At 37.0% G+C, this 23790-nt stretch overlaps 1 protein-coding gene across 4 annotated transcripts in view; it reads left to right on the top strand.

Annotated features, from left to right (window-relative positions):
- LOC113063100 (syntaxin-binding protein 5-like) overlaps positions 1 to 20362 on the top strand; it is a 76752-nt gene extending 56390 nt beyond the window's left edge. Inside the window, exons 10-27 of one of the 4 annotated variants that reach the window (XM_026233275.1) lie at positions 124 to 278; positions 1470 to 1542; positions 1653 to 1800; positions 2475 to 2542; positions 2968 to 3008; positions 4723 to 4943; positions 5980 to 6164; positions 9112 to 9237; positions 9902 to 10053; positions 10649 to 10711; positions 13420 to 13467; positions 14938 to 14988; positions 16493 to 16774; positions 17099 to 17468; positions 18595 to 18760; positions 18852 to 18963; positions 19475 to 19695; positions 19860 to 20362. In XM_026233275.1, the coding sequence (XP_026089060.1) occupies positions 124 to 278; positions 1470 to 1542; positions 1653 to 1800; positions 2475 to 2542; positions 2968 to 3008; positions 4723 to 4943; positions 5980 to 6164; positions 9112 to 9237; positions 9902 to 10053; positions 10649 to 10711; positions 13420 to 13467; positions 14938 to 14988; positions 16493 to 16774; positions 17099 to 17468; positions 18595 to 18760; positions 18852 to 18963; positions 19475 to 19695; positions 19860 to 19901 (2524 nt within the window). In that variant the 3' untranslated portion in view covers positions 19902 to 20362. The remainder of the gene's footprint in view (positions 1 to 123; positions 279 to 1469; positions 1543 to 1652; positions 1801 to 2474; positions 2543 to 2967; positions 3009 to 4722; positions 4944 to 5979; positions 6165 to 9111; positions 9238 to 9901; positions 10054 to 10648; positions 10712 to 13419; positions 13468 to 14937; positions 14989 to 16492; positions 16775 to 17098; positions 17469 to 18594; positions 18761 to 18851; positions 18964 to 19474; positions 19696 to 19859) is intronic. The other 3 variants (XM_026233276.1, XM_026233277.1, XM_026233278.1) reach the window with 3 other exon arrangements.
- The last annotated feature ends 3428 nt before the right edge of the window (positions 20363 to 23790 follow it).

A 23790-nucleotide genomic window follows, 5' to 3' on the forward strand; every position in this document is an offset into this window, starting at 1 on the left:
AGGAAAGGGAATTCTAAAATACATTCAGATTGTTATGAGGATAAAATAATTTGAGAAAAATACAAGCGCAAACTTTCTGACTTCTGAAGCTCACTGTATTGTATATGTTTGTGTTCTGAACAGGGATCCATTTATGATCTTCTCTGGTGGTTTGTCATATGACACTGTTGGTCGACGGCCATGCTTGACAGTAATGCATGGAAAGAGCACGGCAGTACTGGAGATGGATTATTCCATTGTAGATTTCCTCACCCTGTGTGAAACGCCATATCCTAATGGTACGTGGGTCGATTTGCTCATTAACAGCACCTGCTCTGTCCAGTATTGTTGCAATAAGTACTCAGTCTTTTTATCTCATGCCACTTCCTATTTTTTCTTTTTTTTTTGCTGACATTTGAACCTTTGTATTGTTGGGTTGTTCTATTCTTTCATGTTCTATGTAGATGAGTTTGAGCTCTCCCTGTGGAACCGCTGCTTAGTAATTACATTTTACATCTCTTTTTTTAAAGCTCCCTCTATTCATAACATCCAGTTCTGTGACTGCATTCGTTTATTATTGCCGTACCCATTTGAATAATTTATCACTTGGTTGGCTATTTGTGAATAGTAAGCGTTTTCTTTTCTCTCTGCAGGCAGCTGTAGCAAAGGCTGATAGGAATTTAGTTTGTTAATAGTCTTTCAATCTGATAATATCACTTCTGTAGTTTGGGCATGGTGCTGGTTTAAAAAACAATATTTTTTTGTGATTCCCCTTGCTGTTACAGAAATAAAGATATCTGTATTGAATATCTGTATTAAAGGCTTAACCGTTTTGTTTAGAGTTTGCATTAAGCCAAACTGAGAAGCAGTGAAGAATGCGGGAGGAATGGGAACAGTGTTTGGACTGCTGCTTGCATAACAGATCCTGGCTCTTCACGTTGATTAAGCTATATTTGAAATGAGACGTGTTTGGCTCTGACTCATTATTGAGACATTTGTGAGGTTCAAACTTATGCAGTGATGTCTCCACTCATAACTTATTTAATGGAATAAATATGATCCACACTTTATGTGGGTTTCAAAACAGGTGAACAGGTGAATTTTACTCCAGGCTTCAGTGTCACACCATTCTTCAGAAATCATTCTAGTATGCTGATTAAAAAAAAAAAAAAAAAAAAAAACATTTGTTTTTATTATTAATGTTGAAAACTCTTGCATTCAACTTTTGCTGCGTAATATTTCGGAAGAAGCTGTTGTAATTTTTTTTTTGGATTTTGCAGCATTTATTTGAAATAGAAATCTTTTGTAACATAAATGTTTTAACTGTCATTTTTGATTAATTTAATGTCCCTTTGCTAAATAAAATTATAAATTTTTTAAAAAACAAGAACAACATCTAAATAACTAGTGTTAACTGGTATATGTGTATATGTAAAAACATGTAGCAATTTATTAATGATTTTACCCATCCAGTTTTCATTTCTCTGCAGATTTTCAGGAACCATATGCTATAGTGGTCCTCCTCGAAAAGGATTTAGTTGTTATTGACCTTGCACAAAACGGGTATGTATCACCCACAGCATTTGCGTCATATTGTGACTAACATGTTTAATTCTATCACACTTTTCCACCACAGCGTCAATCAGATTTTTTTAACCTGTGCTGTTTTTCAGTTACCCTATCTTTGAAAATCCTTATCCCATGATGATTCATGAGTCTCCTGTGACGTGTTGTGAGTACTTAGCCGATTGTCCTGTGGACCTCATACCTGCACTTTACTCTGTCGGGTCTCGCCAGAAACGACAGGGCTACAGCAAAAAGGTACAACAGCATGCACACACTCATTTAAAGGTGCTAATTTGTTAATGATAGCTTTTGAGTAAAAACATGCCTCCACACACACCCCCCTTGGCTTTCAAGTGAGTAGATTGCAGTCCCCGGTGAATCATCCCGTTGCCATATGCCTGTGTGACATCAGGTCCCCATTGTGCAGCACATTGTGTGCTCAGACTGTGTGGGTCAGAGTCACAGACAGGGGTATTTATGGGTATGAAAGAAAGCATGACCTCTCAGCCAAGACTGGAGTGCCGTGTTTTAGTTGTGGGTCTGTCTCCCACAGGGAGCAGGTTAACTCAGACGGCCTACTTTGAATCACAGCACTTCTGAATACCTTTGAATAAACTGCTTCAGCTTCCACGCCTCGTGAGGAAATGCTTTCCTGTAGAGCCCTGCCAGCCATTAAATAAAGGTTCCACCCAAATTGCAGAAATGTTTTGTGGCTGCCAGTGCCAGCCACCCTCATTATATTAATAGTATGCTTACAAAAACGTACAAATTGGCTGATTTTGTTTGATTAAGTTTACCAGGAATGCTCAAACGCTGTAGGGCAATATCTGCTAAATTTCCTCTATTCTCATATGTCAAGAAATGTCGGATTTATGCGGTTAGCTTTCGTGGATTTAAGTGCTTTTCTGTGGTTCTGCTGTTCATCACAGGAATGGCCTATCAGTGGCGGAAACTGGGGCCAGGGCACACAAAGCTACCCTGAAATAATAATAACTGGGTAAGAATGTGTGTGTGTATGCTCTGTTCTCACTCTTTCACCATTTGTAGTTCTGCTGAAATGGCAGAAATGGGGAAAAAAACTTAAATAAGAAGGCAGGGTATGAGAAGAGGGAGGAGGAGTGCAGGAGAGAGGGTAATGAGCAGGACAAGATGCTAGCGAAAGGGAAGTATGACAAAAAAGTAAGCATTTTCTGATGTACAGCCCATGGGATGACAGAACCCTTTTTTAGTGGCGTTGACAGCAGTGGGAAGAGCACTTCCTCTTATCTCTTGACTAGCTTTTATCTGACATAGCACCTTAGCTTACCTCAGTGGATGGTTTGAATACATGTGGTAATGGGAAAGTGCCAGTGAGTTTATGTGGGTTTGTGTACAAAAATATAGGAGACAGTTGAAATAAAAGATTCTCTGCTCTTCTTGCAGGCATGCAGATGGTTCAGTGAAGTTCTGGGATGCTTCAGCAAGTGAGTACCGAGCCTTTCTGACTTTTTTACCACTGGTGCACAGCATTAAAGTTCCATTTACCACAATGTATGCAGTTTTTCAAAGCTCATAAACTTGCTTCAAACACATTTGCATTACTTATTGAATTTGGCAGACACATTTGTTTGATTTTTGTCATTCCTGGGACATGAAACCATGACCTAGGCATTGCTAGTGACATGCACTGCCATTTTGGCTACAACAAACACTGTAGTCCAAGATGGTTCAATCATATAACTGTGAATGGGAAGTGCAACACACAGTATGGCAGAATTAATCAGGAGGAGCCAATTGCAATTTGGGAAAGTCATCACATCACCAATTAGCAAAACTGAAGCTCTGCATTCCTATGGAAAGTTGCAAATGAGACCGCCAAGTAAACTGATTTTCTTTGAAAGGGACTTCGGCTACAGTTACAGTCACGTTTGACTAACAGTTAAATATTTAGTTAAAAACTGGATTCTGCTGACCACTGTTGGAGTATAACTTGACATCAGACATCATTTACCTTAACAATAAGGTCATTTTCCATGATTTATGACCCAAATGGAGACTGACCTTTTAATGTCACACACAAAAAAAACTCCCCAGATCCCACAGGCTTTGTCTAACCTTGTGCACCGCTGAGTGTGGTGAGCGTGTTACCTGTACATGTCGTTTCACCTTGTTTAAACTGTGAGCTTGACAGACTACAGTTACCACTGTTCCTGTACCTCCCGTAGGTGCTAAAGGACATGTCGTAATATTAAAAATACCACAAAGGTTGCAAACCCCTCACACATGCACTTGTTTATCATTCAAATGGGTTTTCTCAATGGTACGAAATAATTTAAAACAAAAGGTGCCCTCATTTTTGAAATATAAAGCTAATTAGCCTGGACTTTTTAATCCTGCTAAGACAGAGTGGCTAATCTTATGCCCTTTAATATTATTATTTTTTGCTTTGGCTGAACAATTGAAATCAGTGGATTAGAGGCCCTCAAAAATTGGACAAAAAAACATTTTTGCATTTGACGGCATTAAAACATTTCCCATCATTCTTTTAATCCTCTAAAGCATTAACTGTACAAATCTAGAAGTTATATGACTTAGTTCTTTGGAATACTATATATTATGAACTGGTTATTGTCCAAAGCAACCTACTTCCTATAATATTTTGGTAGATTTATGTCTAAAATAATTTCAGTTCAAGTTATTTTGTGTCCATTCGTTCATTCGTTTGTTCGTTCATTCGTTCATTGATTCGTTCAATCATTTGAGAGGTATCTGTGTAATAAAGCAGATAATGTACAGTCAGTTGGTAATATTCAAAATGATATGTCAATATTAAAATTTTGTCTGATACCAATAAGCCAGTAATAATTTCCTTGTAATGGCTGATCAACCATAAATTGCCAATATTAAATGTAGTGCTATTTTGATTAAATAAATGAAGAAAAAAAAATGCAAAAAAACAAAAAAAAAAAAAACTATTTAACTGCTACAGGTGAATTTAGACATCACACCATAATAATGCATAGTATGTAAATGTATATTTATTGTGAGATTTGCATAAGACTACTTTCTTTTTTACAGTTCTAATGTTTTTAAAGATTAACTTAAACATTAAAGTAATGTTAGATGACAATGATAAAATCTCTAATTTTGTGTCAGTGACTGGCTTTTTCCTTTGACTTCCATTTGCCATGTGTTCAGTAATGCTCCAGGTGCTGTACAAGCTAAAGACAGCTAAGGTGTTTGAGAAGGCGCGCTGTAAGGAGGAGAAACCCAGCACAGAGATTGTGGATGAGGACCCGTTTGCCATTCAGCTGATGTCTTGGTGTCCCGAGAGCCGCATGCTTTGTGTGGCTGGTGTCTCTGCCCATGTCATCATATACAGGTTCAGCAAACAAGAAATCACCACAGAAGTTGTGCAGGTAAAAATATGTTGTTTAGACAATTATTTATTTATTTATCTTTTAATGTAAGAATTAGTTTGTAAGAATTATGTAAGTTTTTTTTTTATTGACTTAAAAACTTTTCTGAAGTGGAATGAGTAATGCTGCCCTCACAGACACTCTGTCTCTCTCTTATTCCCCGTCTCATGTTGTTTTAGTTTCCTGACAACTGCCATGACTCATAACGTTAATAATATTATAAAAGCTGTTCATTAAATGGATGTTGTTCAGCGACTTGAATGTGTTTGTGCATTTGTACGTGTATGTGCTGTCTACAGAGCCAACTAAGGATATCCGAGGAACAGTTGTTACTCAGATGCTTAACTAAATCCCTAAGCCTTTCAAAGCCGTTTTAATTAATGTTCACCACATCTAGCTGTATGTTGAGCTTGAATAATTCATACAGCATTCATTTTGCCCTCTCACTGTGTTTTTTCTTTTTCTTTTTTTTTTTTGCAAGCTGTATATTTGCATACTGATGCTTCCGTGACCCATAAATAAATGAGCGCTTATGGTAATGCTATTAGAAAATATATCTGTGTATAATTTGAATTTACATATGGTTTATTGTGGGAAAATATATAATGTGGTAGACTGAAGTAATTAAGCAATAGTGCTTTTTTAATGCTAAATTAAGTCATTTACATATTAACACATGACTCATATAACCAGGATAATAATGAATCAAATGTTGGAATACAGTCAAATTGAGGACAGAACGGTTAACTTGCTCAGTGCAAAAGTGGGAAAAACCATTAGTGTTACCATCGTCTGCTGACAGAACGTTCACACTTCTGTATAATGAGGGCAAAATAAACCTATTAGCACCTTTAGTCCCGTGACTCTCACACACATAGAAACACTCACTTGGAAGAGACACGCACACCAATTAGCTTGTCTTTTGTTCAGAATAGCGACACCGATGGGGATCAATTAACTAATTTAGCTGATTCATACACATCTGTTCTCAAGCACAATTGTTTCAATCACATGTGTACATATGTGTGTTTTACAGTTACTGGAGGTCAGGTTACAGTATGAGCTGAATGATCTGGAGTCTCCAGAAGGGGGAGGAGATCAGACACCAGCTCCTCCCACACCAGGCACCTCCCCTAGTCCACAAACCGCCGCCCCACAGACACACACCTCCACTAGCAGCAACTCATCAGATGGGATCCGAGACAACATACCCTGCCTCAAGTAATTCTGCTTTGCAAGTTATATTTTAATACACATAACAGGGATCCAAAAGTCTGAGACTATTTGTGTAGATGCCTTTATTTTACTTTTTTTTTAATTTAGAATTATTCTTTTTTTCAATGCAAATTAAAACACTTTGATTACAATTTTTATTTGTAAATATTATTTTTTTAGTATTTTTTTGCATTTAGTATGTTGCCTTTTCCTTTAATGACATAAGCGCTCAATCTGTATTAACTGTATGAAGAAATTGTGATGACCAGGTGATCCAACATGATTTAAAAAATCCAAAGAGCATCTTGTGTTTCACTGGATTGGAAACATCTGACTGTCTGTACCAAAGGAGGTCACACGATCAGCTTATTTGATTTGTGAAAACCCAACAGATAGAAGGCACCAAATAAAAGTGTCAAGTTAAAAAATACTTCATCTTTTACCAACACATTTCAGGACTGTGTTCTGTTCAATTCAGCTGCACTCTGTCTGAGTGTTTCCAAATAAATTTTTCAGGAATGTAGTTGCTACCACAGACTGAAAGTTAGTTTGCACTGTATGTATGAAAATTATTGTCTGACAAATCAGACAGCAAAGTTGCACCACGAGGCCCCTTTTTGGCACATTTTGTATAGCTGTTACTGGATTTTGCTTGTTTGAAGTATAAAAAATAAAACTGTTTGTATGATTAATCATGAATGTCACTTTCAAGTGCTTGGGTACCCATGCCCATCCCCAGTGTGTAATATATCACATTATACAGTAAATCTTATGCCTTTTTTGCAGGGATGATTTACATGTGCATCTCGGTAAATTAGAATGTCATGGAAAAGTTCATTTATTTCAATCATTCAATTCAAATTGTGAAACTCGTGTATTAAATTAATTCAATGCACACAGTGAAGTAGTTTAGATTAGGGCTGTGCGATATGGACAAAAAAAACTATCACGATTTTTTGATCAATTTTGCGATTTCGATTTTAATCACGATTTTGACACACACAGACATGCTTTACAGTCATAAATGCATTTAGTATAAATGTGAAACATATTTCCAAAAAAAAAAAACAATGAGAGCTTTATCAATAAGTTGTAACATGTCTCTAGAACAGACTTAAGTCAAAGTAATCACTAAGTAAAGATGTCAATCAAAATCTAGACATATTGCAATAAGTTATAATAAAAAAAATCAAATAAAACCCACGTTTAGGGATAATTTTATTTATTTATTGCCATGCATTGGTCATAAAGCTCACTGTAGCGGTGCCTCAGGTGTTATATGTTTTGCCCAATATATTTATTGCCCAAGGTTCACAAGTACTCCGTCTGCAGTTTGTATATAGTAAGTTACGTGTACGCGGTTCAGAATCAACAACGAGAGCGCATTATTGTAACGCGAAAGCACATTAAAATAATGCATGAGCGCGAATCTGTCCGCTCGCACGCAGATTTCCTTGGCTCTGTTAACAAAACCAGATGCGCGTGCTCAGATCATAGACTGTATAAGGCTCAGATACATGTTGCCTTACAACGTGTTTCCCCTTCGCTCAACCTCATGTCCTGTGCACTCACAACTCTCTCTGTGCTCATGCGCAAGATATTAAATCTTTTCACACCTTTCTATTTATAACCTTTTCTGTTCTCATCTTTTTACCGTGTGCAGTGTGAACGTTCTGGTCAGGGTTGCAGCAAATCGTGCACACTCAAATAGCGATTTTATTTCGATTTTGATTAATCGCACAGCCCTAGTTTAAATCTTTGGTTCTTTTAATTGTGATGATTTTGGCTCACATTTAACAAAAATCTGCAAGACTGCTGATCTGACAGTTGTCCAGAAGACAATCATTGACCCCCTTCACAAGGAGGGTAAGCCTTCACAATTCACAATATTCCTTCACAAGGAATAAATTGAGGCTGGAGTCAAGGCATCAAGAGCCACCACACACAGAAGTGTCAAGGAATTTGGCTACAGTTGTCATATTCCTCTCGTTAAGCCTCTCCTGAACCACAGACAACGTCAGAGGCATCTTACCTGGGCTAAGGAGAAGAAGAACTGGACTGTTGCCCAGTGGTCCAAAGTCCTCTTTTCAGATGAGAGCAAGTTTTTTTATTTCATTTGGAAACCAAGGTCCTAGAGTCTGGATGGAGGGTGGAGAAGCTCATAGCCCAAGTTGCTTGAAGTCCAGTGTTAAGTTTCCACAGTCTGTGATGATTTGGGGTACAATGTCATCTGCCGGTGTTGGTCCATTCTGTTTTTTCTGTCACTGCACCCATTTACCAAGTAATTTTGGAGCACTTCATGCTTCCTTCTGCTGACCAGCTTTTTGAAGATGCTGATTTCTTTTTCCAGCAGGATTTGGCACCTGCCCACCCTGCCAAAAGCACCAAAAGTTGGTTAAATGCCCATGGTGTTTGTGTGCTTGACTGACCAGCAAACTCACCAGACCTGAACCCCAGAGAGAATCTACGGGGTATTGTTAAGAGGAAAATGAGAAACAAGAGACCAAACAATGCAGATGAGCTAAAGGCCACTGTGAAAGAAACCTAGGCTTCTGTACCACCTCAGCAGTGCCACAAACTGATCACCTCCATGCCACGCTGAATTGAGGCAGCAATTAAAGCAAAAGGAGCCCCTGCCAAGTATTGAATACATGTACAATAACATACTTCCCAGAAGGCCAACAATTCACAAATGTTTTTTATTGGACTTATGAAGTATTCTAATTTGTTGAGATTGTGAATTGGTGGATTTTTGTTAAATGTGAGCCAAAATCATCACAAATAAAAGAACCAAAGACTTAAACCACTTCAATCTGTGTGCATTGCATTTATTTAATACACAAGTTTAATATTTTGAGTTGAATTACTAAAATAAATGAACTTGTCCACAACATTGTAATTTATTGAGATGCACCTGTATAATGCATGTCTCCTCTCTCTGTCATTCCCTCAGGGTGCGCAGCAGTCCTCTGAAGCAGTCTGCAGGGTATCAGGTGGAGCTGGTGGTACAGCTGGTGTGGGTCAGTGGAGAGCCGCCCCAGCAGATCAGCAGCTTGGCCATCAACTCCTGCTATGGCTTGTGAGTTACCTGAAGATTTGCATTGTTTTGTCAGGTGGTTCAGCAAATAAATCAAATGCTGCAGACTGTGTCAGAAATGTTTATGAAAGCACAATATTTGCTTTGTTCGTATATTTGTATTAAACTATTTTAAAATATTTATACATATTAAAATATATTTATTAGGATTGTCAGTGAATAACCGCATCAGTGTTGGTTTGTTCCTCACACAAAATTACCATATGCCTTCATAACTTAACCACAGCCCTTCAAATTTTGGGGTCTGCAATATTTTCTAATATTTTTGAAAGAAGTCTCTTATGCTCACCAAGGGTGCATTTATTTGATCAAAAATTATATTATAATAGTATTATAAAAGTAACATTGATTAATTTTTCTTTTTTGGAAACCATTTTTTTTCAGGATTCACTTTGATGAATAGAATGCAAAATAGAAAGTAAAATAGTATAAAGTGGATTGAGTAAAATGTCTTTACTGCAACTTTTGATCATTTTAATGCATCCTTACTGAATAAAATTAATTTCTTTAAAATAAAATCATACTGACACCAAACTTTTGAATGTTAGTGTGTATAAATTATATTTATTTGATTAAATAATCACTAAACCAGCATAAACCAAAGAATATCCTTCTAATTTGATGACTATATTTGTGTGTGTCATAGGGTGGTGTTTGGCAATAGCAATGGTCTGGCAGTAGTGGATTACTTACAGAAGACTGTTCTGTTGAATCTGGGAACTTTGGACCTGTATGGCTGTAATGACCCATATCAGAGACAACTGCGATCTCCTCGCAAGAGCCGACAGCCTTCTGGAGGTCTGATATACATACAGACATGGTTTTCATCTATAATAGACTGATCACACACACACACAAATATATCTATCTATCTATCTATCTATCTATCTATCTATCTATCTATCTATCTATCTATATATATATATATATATATATATATATATCTAATATATGAATACAGTGAGCCTTTTAACAGCACACCAGGAAATGCAGCAGTGCAGAGAGAGGATGCAGCAGTGTGACCCCTGCTGGTGAATGTCACAATTGTAGCTAAACACATGGTAGTAGGAAAGAGATGATTACTGGGACTTGGCAATGGACTGGATGTGTGTGTTTGTGTCGGGGGTAATGAGTGATATTTAGCGGGGGGCTGGGATCTGTCGGATATGCGCACACGGAGAGTGCTGATCAGAGCAGCTGGGTTCAGCTCCTGTCTGCCCATCTGCCTCTCAACTCCGAGATCAGAGCAAGGGCTACACACTGCACCTCACACTAAAGAGTCAATTGTCCTGTCTACTTAAAGGCATCTAAGACTACTTTTTCACAAGGTAACAGCACACTGGCACACTTAACACATTTTCCATAGTGACATAATTTCTCTTTCTCTCTACAGGCCTTTGTGACATTAGCGAGGGCTCAGCCACCTCAGAGGATCACTGCAAATCCCCCACCTCAGGTAAAACACCCCTCAGAGCATGACACAATCCATACCGCCTCCTACCACCATCATACCGATCAACATGCTCAACATGTGCCATTTTAGCGATTCAGTCGATTCCTCAGTTCTGGTTTTGTCAAAAGTATCAATGTCGGTACAGAAATGTAAAAATTGTGACAATGACAGCTTTTTCCACTAGCATTGTGAGCGCTGTTGAGCGGATTCTAAAACCGCTCTGATTGGCCATTGTGTTCACACACGCTCAACAGATATGTCTGTGATTGACTACAGTGATCAAAGCCGCGTCTATCAGCTGATCTGTGTATGAGAAGATATATTAGGGATCCGCTGAGAGACGCGGCTATGAAATGCTCTTTTGTGTATCTTTGTAAGCGCTCGGTGAAGAGCGTGAGGCAAATTCTTGCCAATGCACAGCCCTAATCAGAGGTGTTTGAGAATCCATACAACAAAGCTAAAAATGCTTGCAGGAAATGATGGAATCACTTTTTTACATTTTCAGTTCTGACTGGTACCAACATCTGAACTTTTGACAACACTAGTCTGTTCAGGGCTAAAGGGATAGTTCACCTAAAAATGACAATTCTGTCATTATTTACTCATTGTCATGTTGTTCCAAACCTGAACTGACTGACTTTCTTCTTGGGAAAGAACTACAACTGTACACTGCTGTTTAAAAGTTTTGGGTCAGTAGGAATTAATTATTTTATTCAGCAAGGATGCAATTATTTGATCAAAAGTGAGAGTAGAGACTTTTACGTTGTTAGGAAAGATTTCCATTTTTTTAAAACATTAATAATGAGAAAAAATGTTACTTTAGCATCAAATCAGCATATTATAATTATTTCTAAAGGGTCATGTGACATTGAAGACTAAAGTAATGGCTGCTGACAACTCAGCTTTGCCAACAAATGATTAATTGCTTTTTTAAAATATATTAAAATAGAAAAGTTAATTTAATTTGTATTAATATTTCACAATATTACAGTTTTTACCTGTTTTATTTTGATCAAATAAACACAGCCAGGTTGAGACTTCTTTAAAAACATTGATGAATTTTTTTTAAATACTAAAAAATATTTTGAAATCTTACTGACCCGGGTCTTCTGAAGCTAAAAAATAAACACTCGCATTATTTATTGAAAATCTTGACGTCCCTTCATGAGTTTATTTAACTAGGCCTAATCAAATTCACATAACCAACCTGAATGATATGTTTACACATTAGACTGTTATTCTTTTTGATGAAAAAAAAAAACAAAAAACCTTAAAGGTGAGTGTTGAGTGAATCCTTTAAGATATGGATTTCATAATGAATCCATATTACACCAAAAATCAATAATACACTTATTGTGCATTTATTTTGTAATTCTCTCAGTATTAAACTAGCCTCTGCTGAAAATAAAGGGCACACCTTAGGTAACATTATAAAACTTTGTGCGTATGTCTGTGGAGGAGAACAAAAGTTCACAAAGGTCACAGATGACTGATGATGGCTGGCAGTGAGATGAATGGTAATTGTGACTGACATTGTGACAAGGTGCTCACACCTGGTGGCAGAATAGTGGTTAAACATCTGGGCTAGAAGCAAGTCATAGGCTCAAACCCCTGAAGGGGTGATCCATGACCTGAGGACCAGCACCATTGTTCCCTCTGTTTCAAAGCATTTGCTAAAAGAAACAACCACAGTCGTACTGAATGGTACTGACTGCACTGGATGAATTGTTAGGAAGTGGTTTCTGAAACTATAAGAATTGAAAATATAGCAGCTGCTTAGACTCTGAGCAAGACACAGCTGTTTTTGTGGGCGGAAAGGACACATTAAATCTAAATTTACTAGACCACCAAAGCTTGTAAATGCACTGTAAAACACAACGCTCTTAGTCGAGGGTGCTTTTAGACTGCAGTTAATGAGGTATTGATTGCTTTCAGATACTGTCCCTGAACTGTGTAACCAAATTTTTTATCGTAGATGTGTCACATAGAGAGGTTTTACATTTGTTTTAGATACATGTTATGCAAATATAAATAACACTGTCCTAGGGAGACCGTTTTTCCCCCCCTCTCTCTGTCTCCAGATTTTGTCTAACCTTTGCTTAATATCGCATCTTTCTCTGGGGTGGGAAAAAATTACATTATTTTGCCATCATTATTCAAATTAGCATTGTTTTTTGTGGATGGAATGCAAATATAAAATGCTAAAATATTCAAGGTTAAGACACAGATAGGACAAGGTAATCCTAAAACATTTGCATTCTCTTTCTTTAGTTCATTCAGTACAGCTGAACGTGTCGTGATAAGCCAAATGCATCCTAAAAAACTCCTAAAGAGCGCGACATTCACACTTGGAGGCACGGGCAGATCTCAACATAGAGATAAGATTTGCTCCGAAAGGTCAGAATAGAATGAGGATGTATTTCCAAAACGACTTAACCTCCAGTTAAAGCGAAGACCTCTGCAGAATGTATTAAATATAAAAAGACAACATAAATATTAAAAGAAGCATACACTTTCTGTAACACCATGGGCAGATACAGAACAAATAAATGCTTTTGGCACAGAAAGCAAAACCAAACGCATAAACAAAACAACCCATAATTATAACACAATACATAATTTTTCACATTATGGCTCTCCTGCGCTGTATGTTGCTCCCAAAAAGCATAAAATATATCTCTAACTCCTATGCTTTACTTCCTCCCAAAAAGTCTTGATGTCAAACCATCAGCAATTCTACAATGGAGGAGGGAGAGGAGGTAAGGTTGGATGACGGTGTAGAAGAGGTGCCACTGCTTTTGTTCAACCACACTGTCTCTGTCTCTATATATGAACAAAACAGAGGAAGCAGCTGTCCTTAGAAACAGTTACCTGAATAACCCTGACGGATATTCCCACTGCATGCTACGTTAATGTAGCACGCATGTAACATGGTGAAATGTGCTTGTGGTGATTTGCTTGAGGCGTTTCTCTTTTACCACACTGGCTCACATAAGCCTATGATCCTATAATTGTTTGTCAGTAGGAATGAAGATTTTTCAGTTTGTTGTCTTCCTGTACTCCCCGTCACTTTGTCTGTACATCCCAGCACAGGATTTAGAAAAATACACATTTATTTAGATGGATTGCAACCAGCTGCGGTATTCACTATATTCATTCTTTAGTGGAGTACTATTAGGAAACAAAACTTAGTTTTGGGTAAGTGACCATTTAGTTTTCTTCAGTTGTTCTCACATAGACAAGCTGTTGGAAGCTGTTTTGTTGCTTTCTTAATGATTTCATGACTGCTGAGCTCATTACACTGCAAAATAAATAAATAATTGTTTTAGGGATTATTTTATCTGTCCACTTAAAACATCTTAAACTCCTTAAAGGAAATGCATTTATTTGAGAAGCAAAACTGTCTTAAGATAACAAGACAAAAAAAAATTCTCACCACATAAAATATTATGGTTAGCAGTGTTAAAAGATGATAATAAAATCAGTATCAATCAATTATATATTAATTTATACAAATATATATATATATATATATATATATATATATACTTAGATTATATTTAACATTTAGTTAATAATATTCAATCACTTAACATAAACCTTGTACAATAAAAAAAAAATTAAACTCTAATGTACATTGGAAAATGATATTAAAATCAAAACAAAAAGATTTTATGCAATTTTGTTTCTTTAGTAAATTTGTCTTGTTTTAAGAATGTTTAGATTATTTTTGCTGGACAATAAATGTATAATGTAACGGCTAAGCAATTGACTGATTTATGAAAGATGAAAGATAAGTCAACAGATGCCTATGCAGCAAGGGTATACAACATATACAAAGTGTACAAAATCATCAATATAAGCTGTAATGTCTACTCTGCATTATCCTGTTTGGTGCATGCTTGTGGCATGGGGTGCTGAGAATGATTGTTTTGTCTGTTCTAATGTTAATTATTTTCCTTTCAGGGCTTTGTGTGGCCAAATTACACCCATTTACATCCCAGAACTGTTTGTCCAGCATGCTGCATTATGCAGTTTGTCTCTGACTCGCAAAAAAATATTGCAGTGTCTCCTTTGTCCTGTTTGAAGCATTTGTGTCCCTCAGGATGATTAAAAACCCTTTAGCTATGATGTCTCTGTGTTTTCTGGAACTCAACTAGTTCAAGCATTGCATGGCTTTTACTGAGGCTTCAATGTGTTTGTAAAGAGAGGTGTTCTCTTTTTTCCAGCAAAGATGTCACGGAAATTAAGCTTGCCTACTGAGCTAAAGCCAGACTTGGGTAAGCCTTGACTTTGTGTTCATGCTACACAGCTTTTAAATGTGGAGCCCATCAGCACATTATCAGAAACTGGAGAAAGTCCACATGCTCACTCGCTTTGAACACCTCATGTCAGTTAGCCAAAGACTAAGGTGGCATCAGATTTCCAACACTTTCTGAGTTTCTGACATTGAAACATGAGTTATGAGATAGAGTTTATGAGAAAAGGTCCATCTGAAGCTGATTTTCTTATGTATTGATTCTTAGGCCTGACATATATATATGGGTCATGACCGTACTGGTTTATCAAAAGGCTTGTGATTGTCTCCATATGTAAATGGTGCACATAAGCATGGCCAAAATCACGTAGTCAGGGTCCTCTGCCAGTCTTCCCAGCTCTTATCCCAAATTACACAAGTAAGCATTTGCTGGTATTTAATTCAGTATCAATTTGAGTTCTGTCATCAGTTTCCGAGAGGAGCGTTTTTAAGGGAATTCCCTCAAGGAGTACATTCTGGAATCGGCTGATTTGAAATGAAAATCTGATGTAAAGATCATTTTCCCTTCACATATCATTACCATATATAAACTTCAACAGGATATCAGATAATTGTTTTGAATAGGGAAGCTTTAAAAGTAATTGTTCACATGTTTGGGATCAATGATTTTGTTTTGTTGTTATTTATTTTTATTCTTTTTACTTTTTTTCATCAGTGATGCATTTAATTGATCAAAAATTACATTTATAATGATAGTTTCCAGAAAATTCAGCTTTGCCATCACATAAATAAATGACATTTTTAAATGTATTAAAATAGAAAACATATGTAACTGATTTTACTATATTATTATTACCCCCCCCCCAAAAAAAAAAAAAAAAAAAAAAATATATATATATATATATATATATATATATATATATATATATATATATATATATATATATATATATATATATATATATATATATATAAAAAACCTTACCGAAATTTTGCACTGTATGTATTTTTTCAGTGAGGTAGATGTAATGTTATATTAATGGAAACTACATTTGCCACATTCTTTCATTATTTTTATTTATTTGTTTGTTTTTAAATTCCAGACTGAACACATCTTGGATAGAATGACCAGACGTCTAGTTTTTCCCAGAATAGTCCTATTTTCAGACCCTTTTAACATGTCCAGATGCAGATTTATTTTAAAATATGTTCTACTAGGGCCATTTCTTTTAATAAATGGGGTCCGGTAAAAGGGTCTACAATATGTAAGTGTTCTGGGAAAATAAGGCACCTGGTCCTCCCAATCTTGGGAATACCATTAGTCTCATCACACTGGAGAGACTGCCTCATTTCCCATATCAAAGGTCCTTTTCTCACCACTGAAGGATATTGTATGTTTTATCACAACGGCTTGATTCTGCTAAAGCCCAAGGAGCTATTTTGTTACACAGATATGGAAATAGTAATGATGTTAATCTGTCATCTCGGAGTGGGGGCTTTACCTTTTTGTGTTTTTCTCTCTACTGTCCTACTTTCTGTATGTCCCCCGCGGGGTTCCATACCCCTAGACAACAGGGATAACTCCTTCAGCCGCTCACGGAGCTCCAGTGTGACCAGTATTGACAAGGAAGCACGGGAGGCCGTCACATCTTTCCATTTCTGTGAGACCTACAACCGCAAAGCAGATGGCGGACTGACACCCAGTCTGTGGGTTGGCACGTCCTTGGGCACAGTCTTGGCAATCTCCCTCAGCATGCCCCCTGCTGGAGAGCAGAGGCTTCTGCAGCCAGTCATTGTCTCTCCTTGTGGTAAATTTGCACATTAGAGATTTTAAAACTATTGAAAAATGAAAATTTGCTAAAAATGTACTCAGCCTAAGCCCATCCAAGATGTAGATGAGACTGTTCCTTTATCAGAACAGGTTTGGAGAAATGTCTCACCAGTGACCACCACAGGATACATGGTTGAGAAAGTGATCTAATGCTAAATTTCTCCAAATCTGTTCTGATGAAGAAACAAAGTCATCTGCATCTTGGATGAAACTTTCAGCAAATTTTCTCCTTTGGGTCAACTATACCATTAATTTGAAGGTTGGTTTGTTTGACTCTGACATGTCAACTCTCTGTGTACAGGGACTCTTGTCAGGTTGAAGGGTAGCATCCTCCGGATGGCTTTCCTAGATTCTACAGGGTCTCTCCTCCCTTCTGCTTTTGAGCCATGGTACGAACCCAACGCCCCGGCCAACGGAGAGGAGCGGGACAAGGTCCGTAAGAGACGACCAGTGTCTGTGTCCCCATCCGCATCCCAGGAACTGAATGAAACCCAGTATGCTGTGGTGTGCTCTGAGAAACAGGCCAAAGTCATATCCCTGCCCTCTCAGACCTGTGTATTTAAACACAACATCACCGAAACATCTTTTGTGCTGCGGGCAGATGTGGTACAGATGAACGCTGGCATTTGTTTGGCCTGCTTCTGTGCCAATGGACACATCATGACCCTCAGGTGAGAGAAGATGCCCTTCAACGTAAGCTAGATGAGGGTTGATTTAAATGCATTAACTTGGGAGTGTGTGTTAGAATGTGTTAATACTTAAACATCTATTAATATACATGATTAAGAAAGGAGAACAGAGGTATTATTATTGGGCATCGTATAACATTTTTTTATAATGTTATGTTTATATATATATTTTTTTTACACTATAAAATAACAAATTAGCAAACTTCATAACTAAACAAGGGACATTTTTTCATTTTATACAACCACAACAAAAAAGTATTATACATACATTACCTTTTAAAAGCTTGAGGATGGTACTATTTTTATTGTTCTAAAAGACGTCACTTAATGCTCAACCCGGCTTTATTTATTTATTTTAAAAGAAAAAGTACAATCAGTGAAGCTGTGAAATACTATTACTGTGTACAATAAATGTTTCTATTCTAATATGTTTTAAAATGTACTGTAATAGATTATTGTGAGTCCTTCAGAAATCATTCTGATATGCTGATTCAAAAGAACAGCATTTATTAACTTGCAGACCACTGTAAAATCATTTCAAACATATTATTGTAAATAATTTATATTTAATAACACGGTGTCTTACTGTAAATGCTACACTATTCAAGAAAGCTTTTAAAGCTTTGTTTATCCGCACACTGCCTGGTGATTGTTTCACTGATGTGAGGAGTTTTGTAGACTGATATTGATATACTGCAGCACATGCAGAACTATTTGAAAATAAGGCTATTTTTAGTATACAATATTGTCGTCTTGCTTCACTGTTCAGCAAAGTAAGAGCCAGGGGGCCTGTTGCTATTGCAACACAGATCTAATCACTATATTGCTCTGTGAATCGCTTTGGCTTATAAATCTTCAGAGGAGATAAATGCAGACAAACATCTGTATGTGCTCGTCAGTAGGAAGGTCACAGTTAACCATCAAACATGAAGACCGTGGTTGTATTACTGTAGATATCATCTACAAATGTCCTTAATGTTTGTTTCCTGTAATTCAACGGCACATTTTAAAGGATAAAATAAGCACTGCCACAGTCTCAGCACTGCAGCTCTTGAATAATAGAGAAGGTGAGAAATCCCAGAGCTGAAGAAATGTCTCTCTGTTTCAGTCTGCCGGGGTTGAGACCACTGCTGGATGTAAATTACCTACCCCTGACAGATATGCGGATAGCGAGAACATTCTGCTTCACCAACCTCGGCCAGGCCTTGTACTTGACCTCCCCTACTGAGATCCAGAGGATCACCTACATCCAGGAGGTCTGCGAGAACTTACAGGTGAGCAAATCGTATTCATGAACTGTTCTTCTAGACTCTTCTGTTGCACAGTATTTATGACGATGACGATGATGATTGGTTTGTGTAACAGGAGATGCTAGGTGAGCTGTTTACTCCAGTGGAGACGCCAGAAGCTCCTAACAGAGGATTCTTTAAGGGTCTTTTTGGAGGAGGAGCACAGTCTCTAGACAGAGAAGACCTTTGTGAGTTCTTTATGTTATCTGCTCTTTACCCTCAGATTCTTGAATGATGTATCAAAGCAAACAGAGACATGACCATTTAGCTGTGGGGAGACTGTTCACAAAAAAGGTTTTTGTTCATTTAAATAAATTATAAATAGAAAATGAAATGAAAAAATGAAAACCGTGTACTTAAAAAAACCTCAACATAAAATTGTAAATGTGGTCTTGGTAACTAAAATAAGGTAAAGGAAGTTATCTAAAATGACTTAGAATTCCTAAAATAACAAAATTACTAAAACTGAAAATGTACTTTTTTTTGTATAATAAATAATGCAAAGATAACACTGGTGACAACTGACATCTAGCCTCGGTACTCTGTCTCTTTGCCCTGTTGAGTTCTGTTCTCTAAAATGGCAGCTTCACTATGTTGTTGTAACAGAGAGCTAATTTCTGTTCTGTTGTGCTGTCACCTCATTTTCGGCATTCTTTCCTCCTCTTCTTTTCACACTCTGCTTCTGTATTTGTGTTTCAGTCGGCGAGTCAGGAGCCGGAAAAGCACCACGCAGTCTCGCTCAGCACATTCCAGGTCCTGGGGGTATAGAAGGCATGAAGGGGGCAGCGTCAGGCATCGTGGGTGATCTAGCTCGAGCTCGGATAGCGTTGGATGAGAGAGGGCAAAAACTGAGCGAGGTGGAAGAGCGGACGGCAGCCATGATGGCCAGCGCTGACTCATTCACTAAACACGCTCATGAGGTACAGCGTTACCACCGCTGACACCAAAACAGATGAATCACTTCTTAAAAATAGCTAAACATAAATACATATTATCATTTTATGTGCATTATAATCATTGTGGAAGTACAGCTGGCGTCTCTAACTTTGTTTCTTCTTTTTACTGTCTTTGCTTCCTGTTGCAGATGATGCTAAAGTGTAAGGATAAAAAATGGTACCAGTTCTGATCTCCGCAAAAAAGCAGAGCCCAAAGGGACTCAGGAGTTCTCTTACACAGCCTTGTTCATCCATCATCCTTCTCCCACACCGTCTTCATCTCTCCTCTGCTGGACCAGTGGGATCCCTCGCTCTTTCCTAGCACAATGTTAAATACACTCTGCTTACAGAACTGCAGCACGGACTGAGAGCGGCTCCAATCTGAGGAATACCATACCATGATGGCGTCTACTCTTGGGTTTTTGTTTGTTTGTTTAATATCGCCAATCCTCTCTCATGGCGGCTGGGCTTCGAACGCCCTGAAATTCCATTTTCTCTCTCAGTCTTTGAATTCTTTTCGTGCTGTTGTTTTTTTTTTTTTGCAATCATGTCCTGCCTCCCACATCGGAGAGCAGTAAAAAGTCAAAAAAAAGACAGACTTAACAAACAAAAAAAATACAATAACTAGACAACAAACATCATAAAAATAAGAAAGAAAAAAAAAGTATATATATATATATATATATATATATATATATATATATATATATATATATATATATATATATATATATATATATATATATATATAATTCTATCTAAATCTCCATTTAAGTCTGTAAAAATACCATATTCACTATTGACTGTCATAAGGAAAACTGAAATACGAAGCATGGGAAGAGCTCTGTTCACAGGAAATGATGTCGTAACGTCGAGGAGTCAGACCTTTCAGAAGAGAGAACATCGCCCTTCTCCAAAAATGTATTCAGTGTATTTCTGTAAATATCCCTGAAGTACCCATTTGGTTTACTTACCATTTTAATATTATTTATTTATTTATTAAGCAACGAACTAGAAAGAATCTGTAAAATCAACTGTAAATGTCTAAATATAAAATGCTTCTTGGGGGATATTTTTATGGAATTATTGTGAATATCACTACAATAATGGTAGCACTTTATTTTACAGTCCTGTTCCCCATGTACATACTATGTATTTATTATAGTAATTACAATAACTATGTCATAACTAGGTACTAACCCTGAACCTACCCCTAAACCTAACCCTACCCCATGTAGTTACCCTGTATTACCAGAACTTTCTTAGATAAATACACTGTAAGTACACTATAAGTACATTTAAGTACACGTACTGTAAAATAAATTGCAACCACAATAATGCTTTACATTAAAGTACCATCTAGAGGGTTTATAGTAAGTTGGCATGATCCAGAGAATGAATTGACAGATCGATGCGGTAAATGAATGAATAATGAAATAACTATTTATAAACCAACTGTGAGTGATTTAATGATGGTATTTTCTTGTGATACATTATACAGATGTTTTAAACTTTCTATGAAATGCGGTGCAGAAAATATCTGGTCTGGACTGAGTTGTGAAAGAAAGTAGGCAAATACAAGGTTTAAAGTTATCCATGTTTTGTTGGGTAGACAGCCATATAGACCTCAACAGCTAGAGCATTTGTTGTGACTTAAAATGACATCACAGTCTCTTCGTTGTTGACTCTGGGATTTGATTTTGTTCATTAGACCAGCTTTCTCATTCCTGCACACTGCATAGAATAAACCGCTTTAACATAGACGCTTTAGCTGTACTTTAGTAAATATTTTGGTCCAAATTTCATTTGTTAAACGAAAAGCACTTACTGTACTGTTGGAAACGGCTCTTTTCATACCTGGAAATTTGGACCGGTTTCCCAGCTCTAATCTTTGGTGACTTGAGACTTGATTATAAGTGTGAAGTAGGGTGGAACGCTTTCACCGACTTGGAAACAATATTCATTGTAGTTCTGAATCTCAGTATAACATGTTTCTATCTGGTTCCACACTAGTGCTTCATGTGTAATGCAATGGCACAGAGCATACTTCAAGATCTTCATCTGTGAAAACACCTACAATGAGTGTTATAAAACCAGATAACTAGAATTCAGAAACATTAAATACACACACACACACACACAAACGTCTTGTCCCATTTCTCCCTTGAAACCACATTTTAGTGCCATTACATTTATTTGCAAGAAGGTTTGCAAGAAATGCTGCTATATATGTTGCATTGATCACATGATCCGTTGTCGTTCCAGGGACTGATTCTCACTTGCCTCTCTGCCCAAAGTTTTTTGCCATTCTGTAAAAGAAGTAGTTTGACAATCTGTGAGCATAAATTGCAAGTGGTCCTGGCCATACTGACCCTAAGACAGTTGCCATATCTTTTCAAACGCCAAAGATTTTTCTTTCATTGAGTTCTGTATTCCATTGACTGTTCGACAGCTGTTTGTGTCTGAAGTACCACCGCATATTCCACCAGTAACAGTGTTGAGGACTTTTCTAATGTTTTTGGCTGTGTGCTAGTCTGCCTTTCATGCGTTTCGTCTGCCGTACTTCAAACAAAGAAAATGGGGGGGGGGGGGGGAAGAATTACAAAAGAAAACGAAGCCAATCTCTCTCAGACTCTAAATGTTTCTGTGTTGGACTCTATATTCTCTGTAGATGTGTTTTCATGCCATGGTGTTCTAGTGTTTCTGAAGAACGGCTTTGTTTTTCAATATCTCGCTCGTATGTCATCTCTCCTGATTATCTTAATTATATTATATTTGTACAATGTGTATTTTTTCTCTGCAGTACTGTATTTCCCTGAATAGATATCCTTGTCATATTTTGAATCATCGATTATTAAAAATTTATTTTTATATATGCTTTGAGGAGGACTTACTTTGAGCTCATGTTGCTTGTCTTCGTGTCTTTGTTTTCCGTCACGTGGTCTGTTTGTTCATGACACCACAGGGTGATTTTCGTTTCCTTCAAATTCTTGCATACAAGTGTGGTTCATTAAAAGAAATGCCATACATTTGATGATGTGTGATCGAAAATACATTTTTGGCCCCGACATGGTTAATACAATTCAAAACCAACATTTATTTTCCAAGATGTTGGCTCATGTACTCACAACATGATTCCAGGAAAAAAATGATGTTTTAGATTGCTATTTTATCATTATTGTCAGTTGATAAAATATCCAATCAGTAATGCTGTAAATGTCAGTAGGCTAATAGGTGTTCAAACTCCAGCATAATTTGTTGATCACCTTCACCTTTAGTTCATTCATGTCTGTTTCAGAGAGGTTTCAGACTCGCTCTTGATGTGAACCAGGTTGCTTGCCCTTTGTACTCTTTCATGGCTAAGGAGGAAAAAAAGGTTCTTGTTGCTTTGTTATTTTTAATTTTATTTATTCATTTTGTAATGTTTCATGTCGACTTTAAGTGAACTGTTTTATTTGTCTCAGACGGAACATTCTTACCTGAAATATTACGACTTTTAACATGCAGAAGAGCCTCATTCATTTTCTGTCCTGAATATAATGGTTATCAGTGGGTTGCAGTTTTTTCTCATTGTAGCCAATTTCTTGTACAGTTTTATGCAAATTTCACATGGATGTTTATGACTATCTGCTGCCACAAACAATTTAGAATTTCTGTAGATAGATTACTGTGCAACGGAAAATAAAACGATTTAAAATGCTTTCCTTTGTTGTCTGGCTCATGGGTCTAGTTTTTAAATCAGAACAGTTTTTAAGTGTCCCATTTTATTAAACCTATTTTTTTTTCTTTTTTGCATGCTTCATAAAGTCTTGTTTAAGAAGAGCATATCCATTTACCTGTTGGATGTTGCAGCCTGAAAACACTCACTACAGTGATGTCAATTATGTGATAGTGGCAATTATAAATAAATGTTACATTGCACTGTAATAAGGAAACTTATTTGTCTTTTGAGTATCAGTATTGACACAGCATCTCAAAGCGTAGAGAATATACAATAGTATGTTCCTGCACAACCGGAAGCTGCAGATTCAGGACCGCAGATCTGGGCCGCAGTTCTTGGACCCTAGATTTTCCTGACAG

This window comes from Carassius auratus, chromosome 45 (genome assembly GCF_003368295.1).
Source record: "Carassius auratus strain Wakin chromosome 45, ASM336829v1, whole genome shotgun sequence".
NCBI lineage: Eukaryota > Metazoa > Chordata > Actinopteri > Cypriniformes > Cyprinidae > Carassius > Carassius auratus.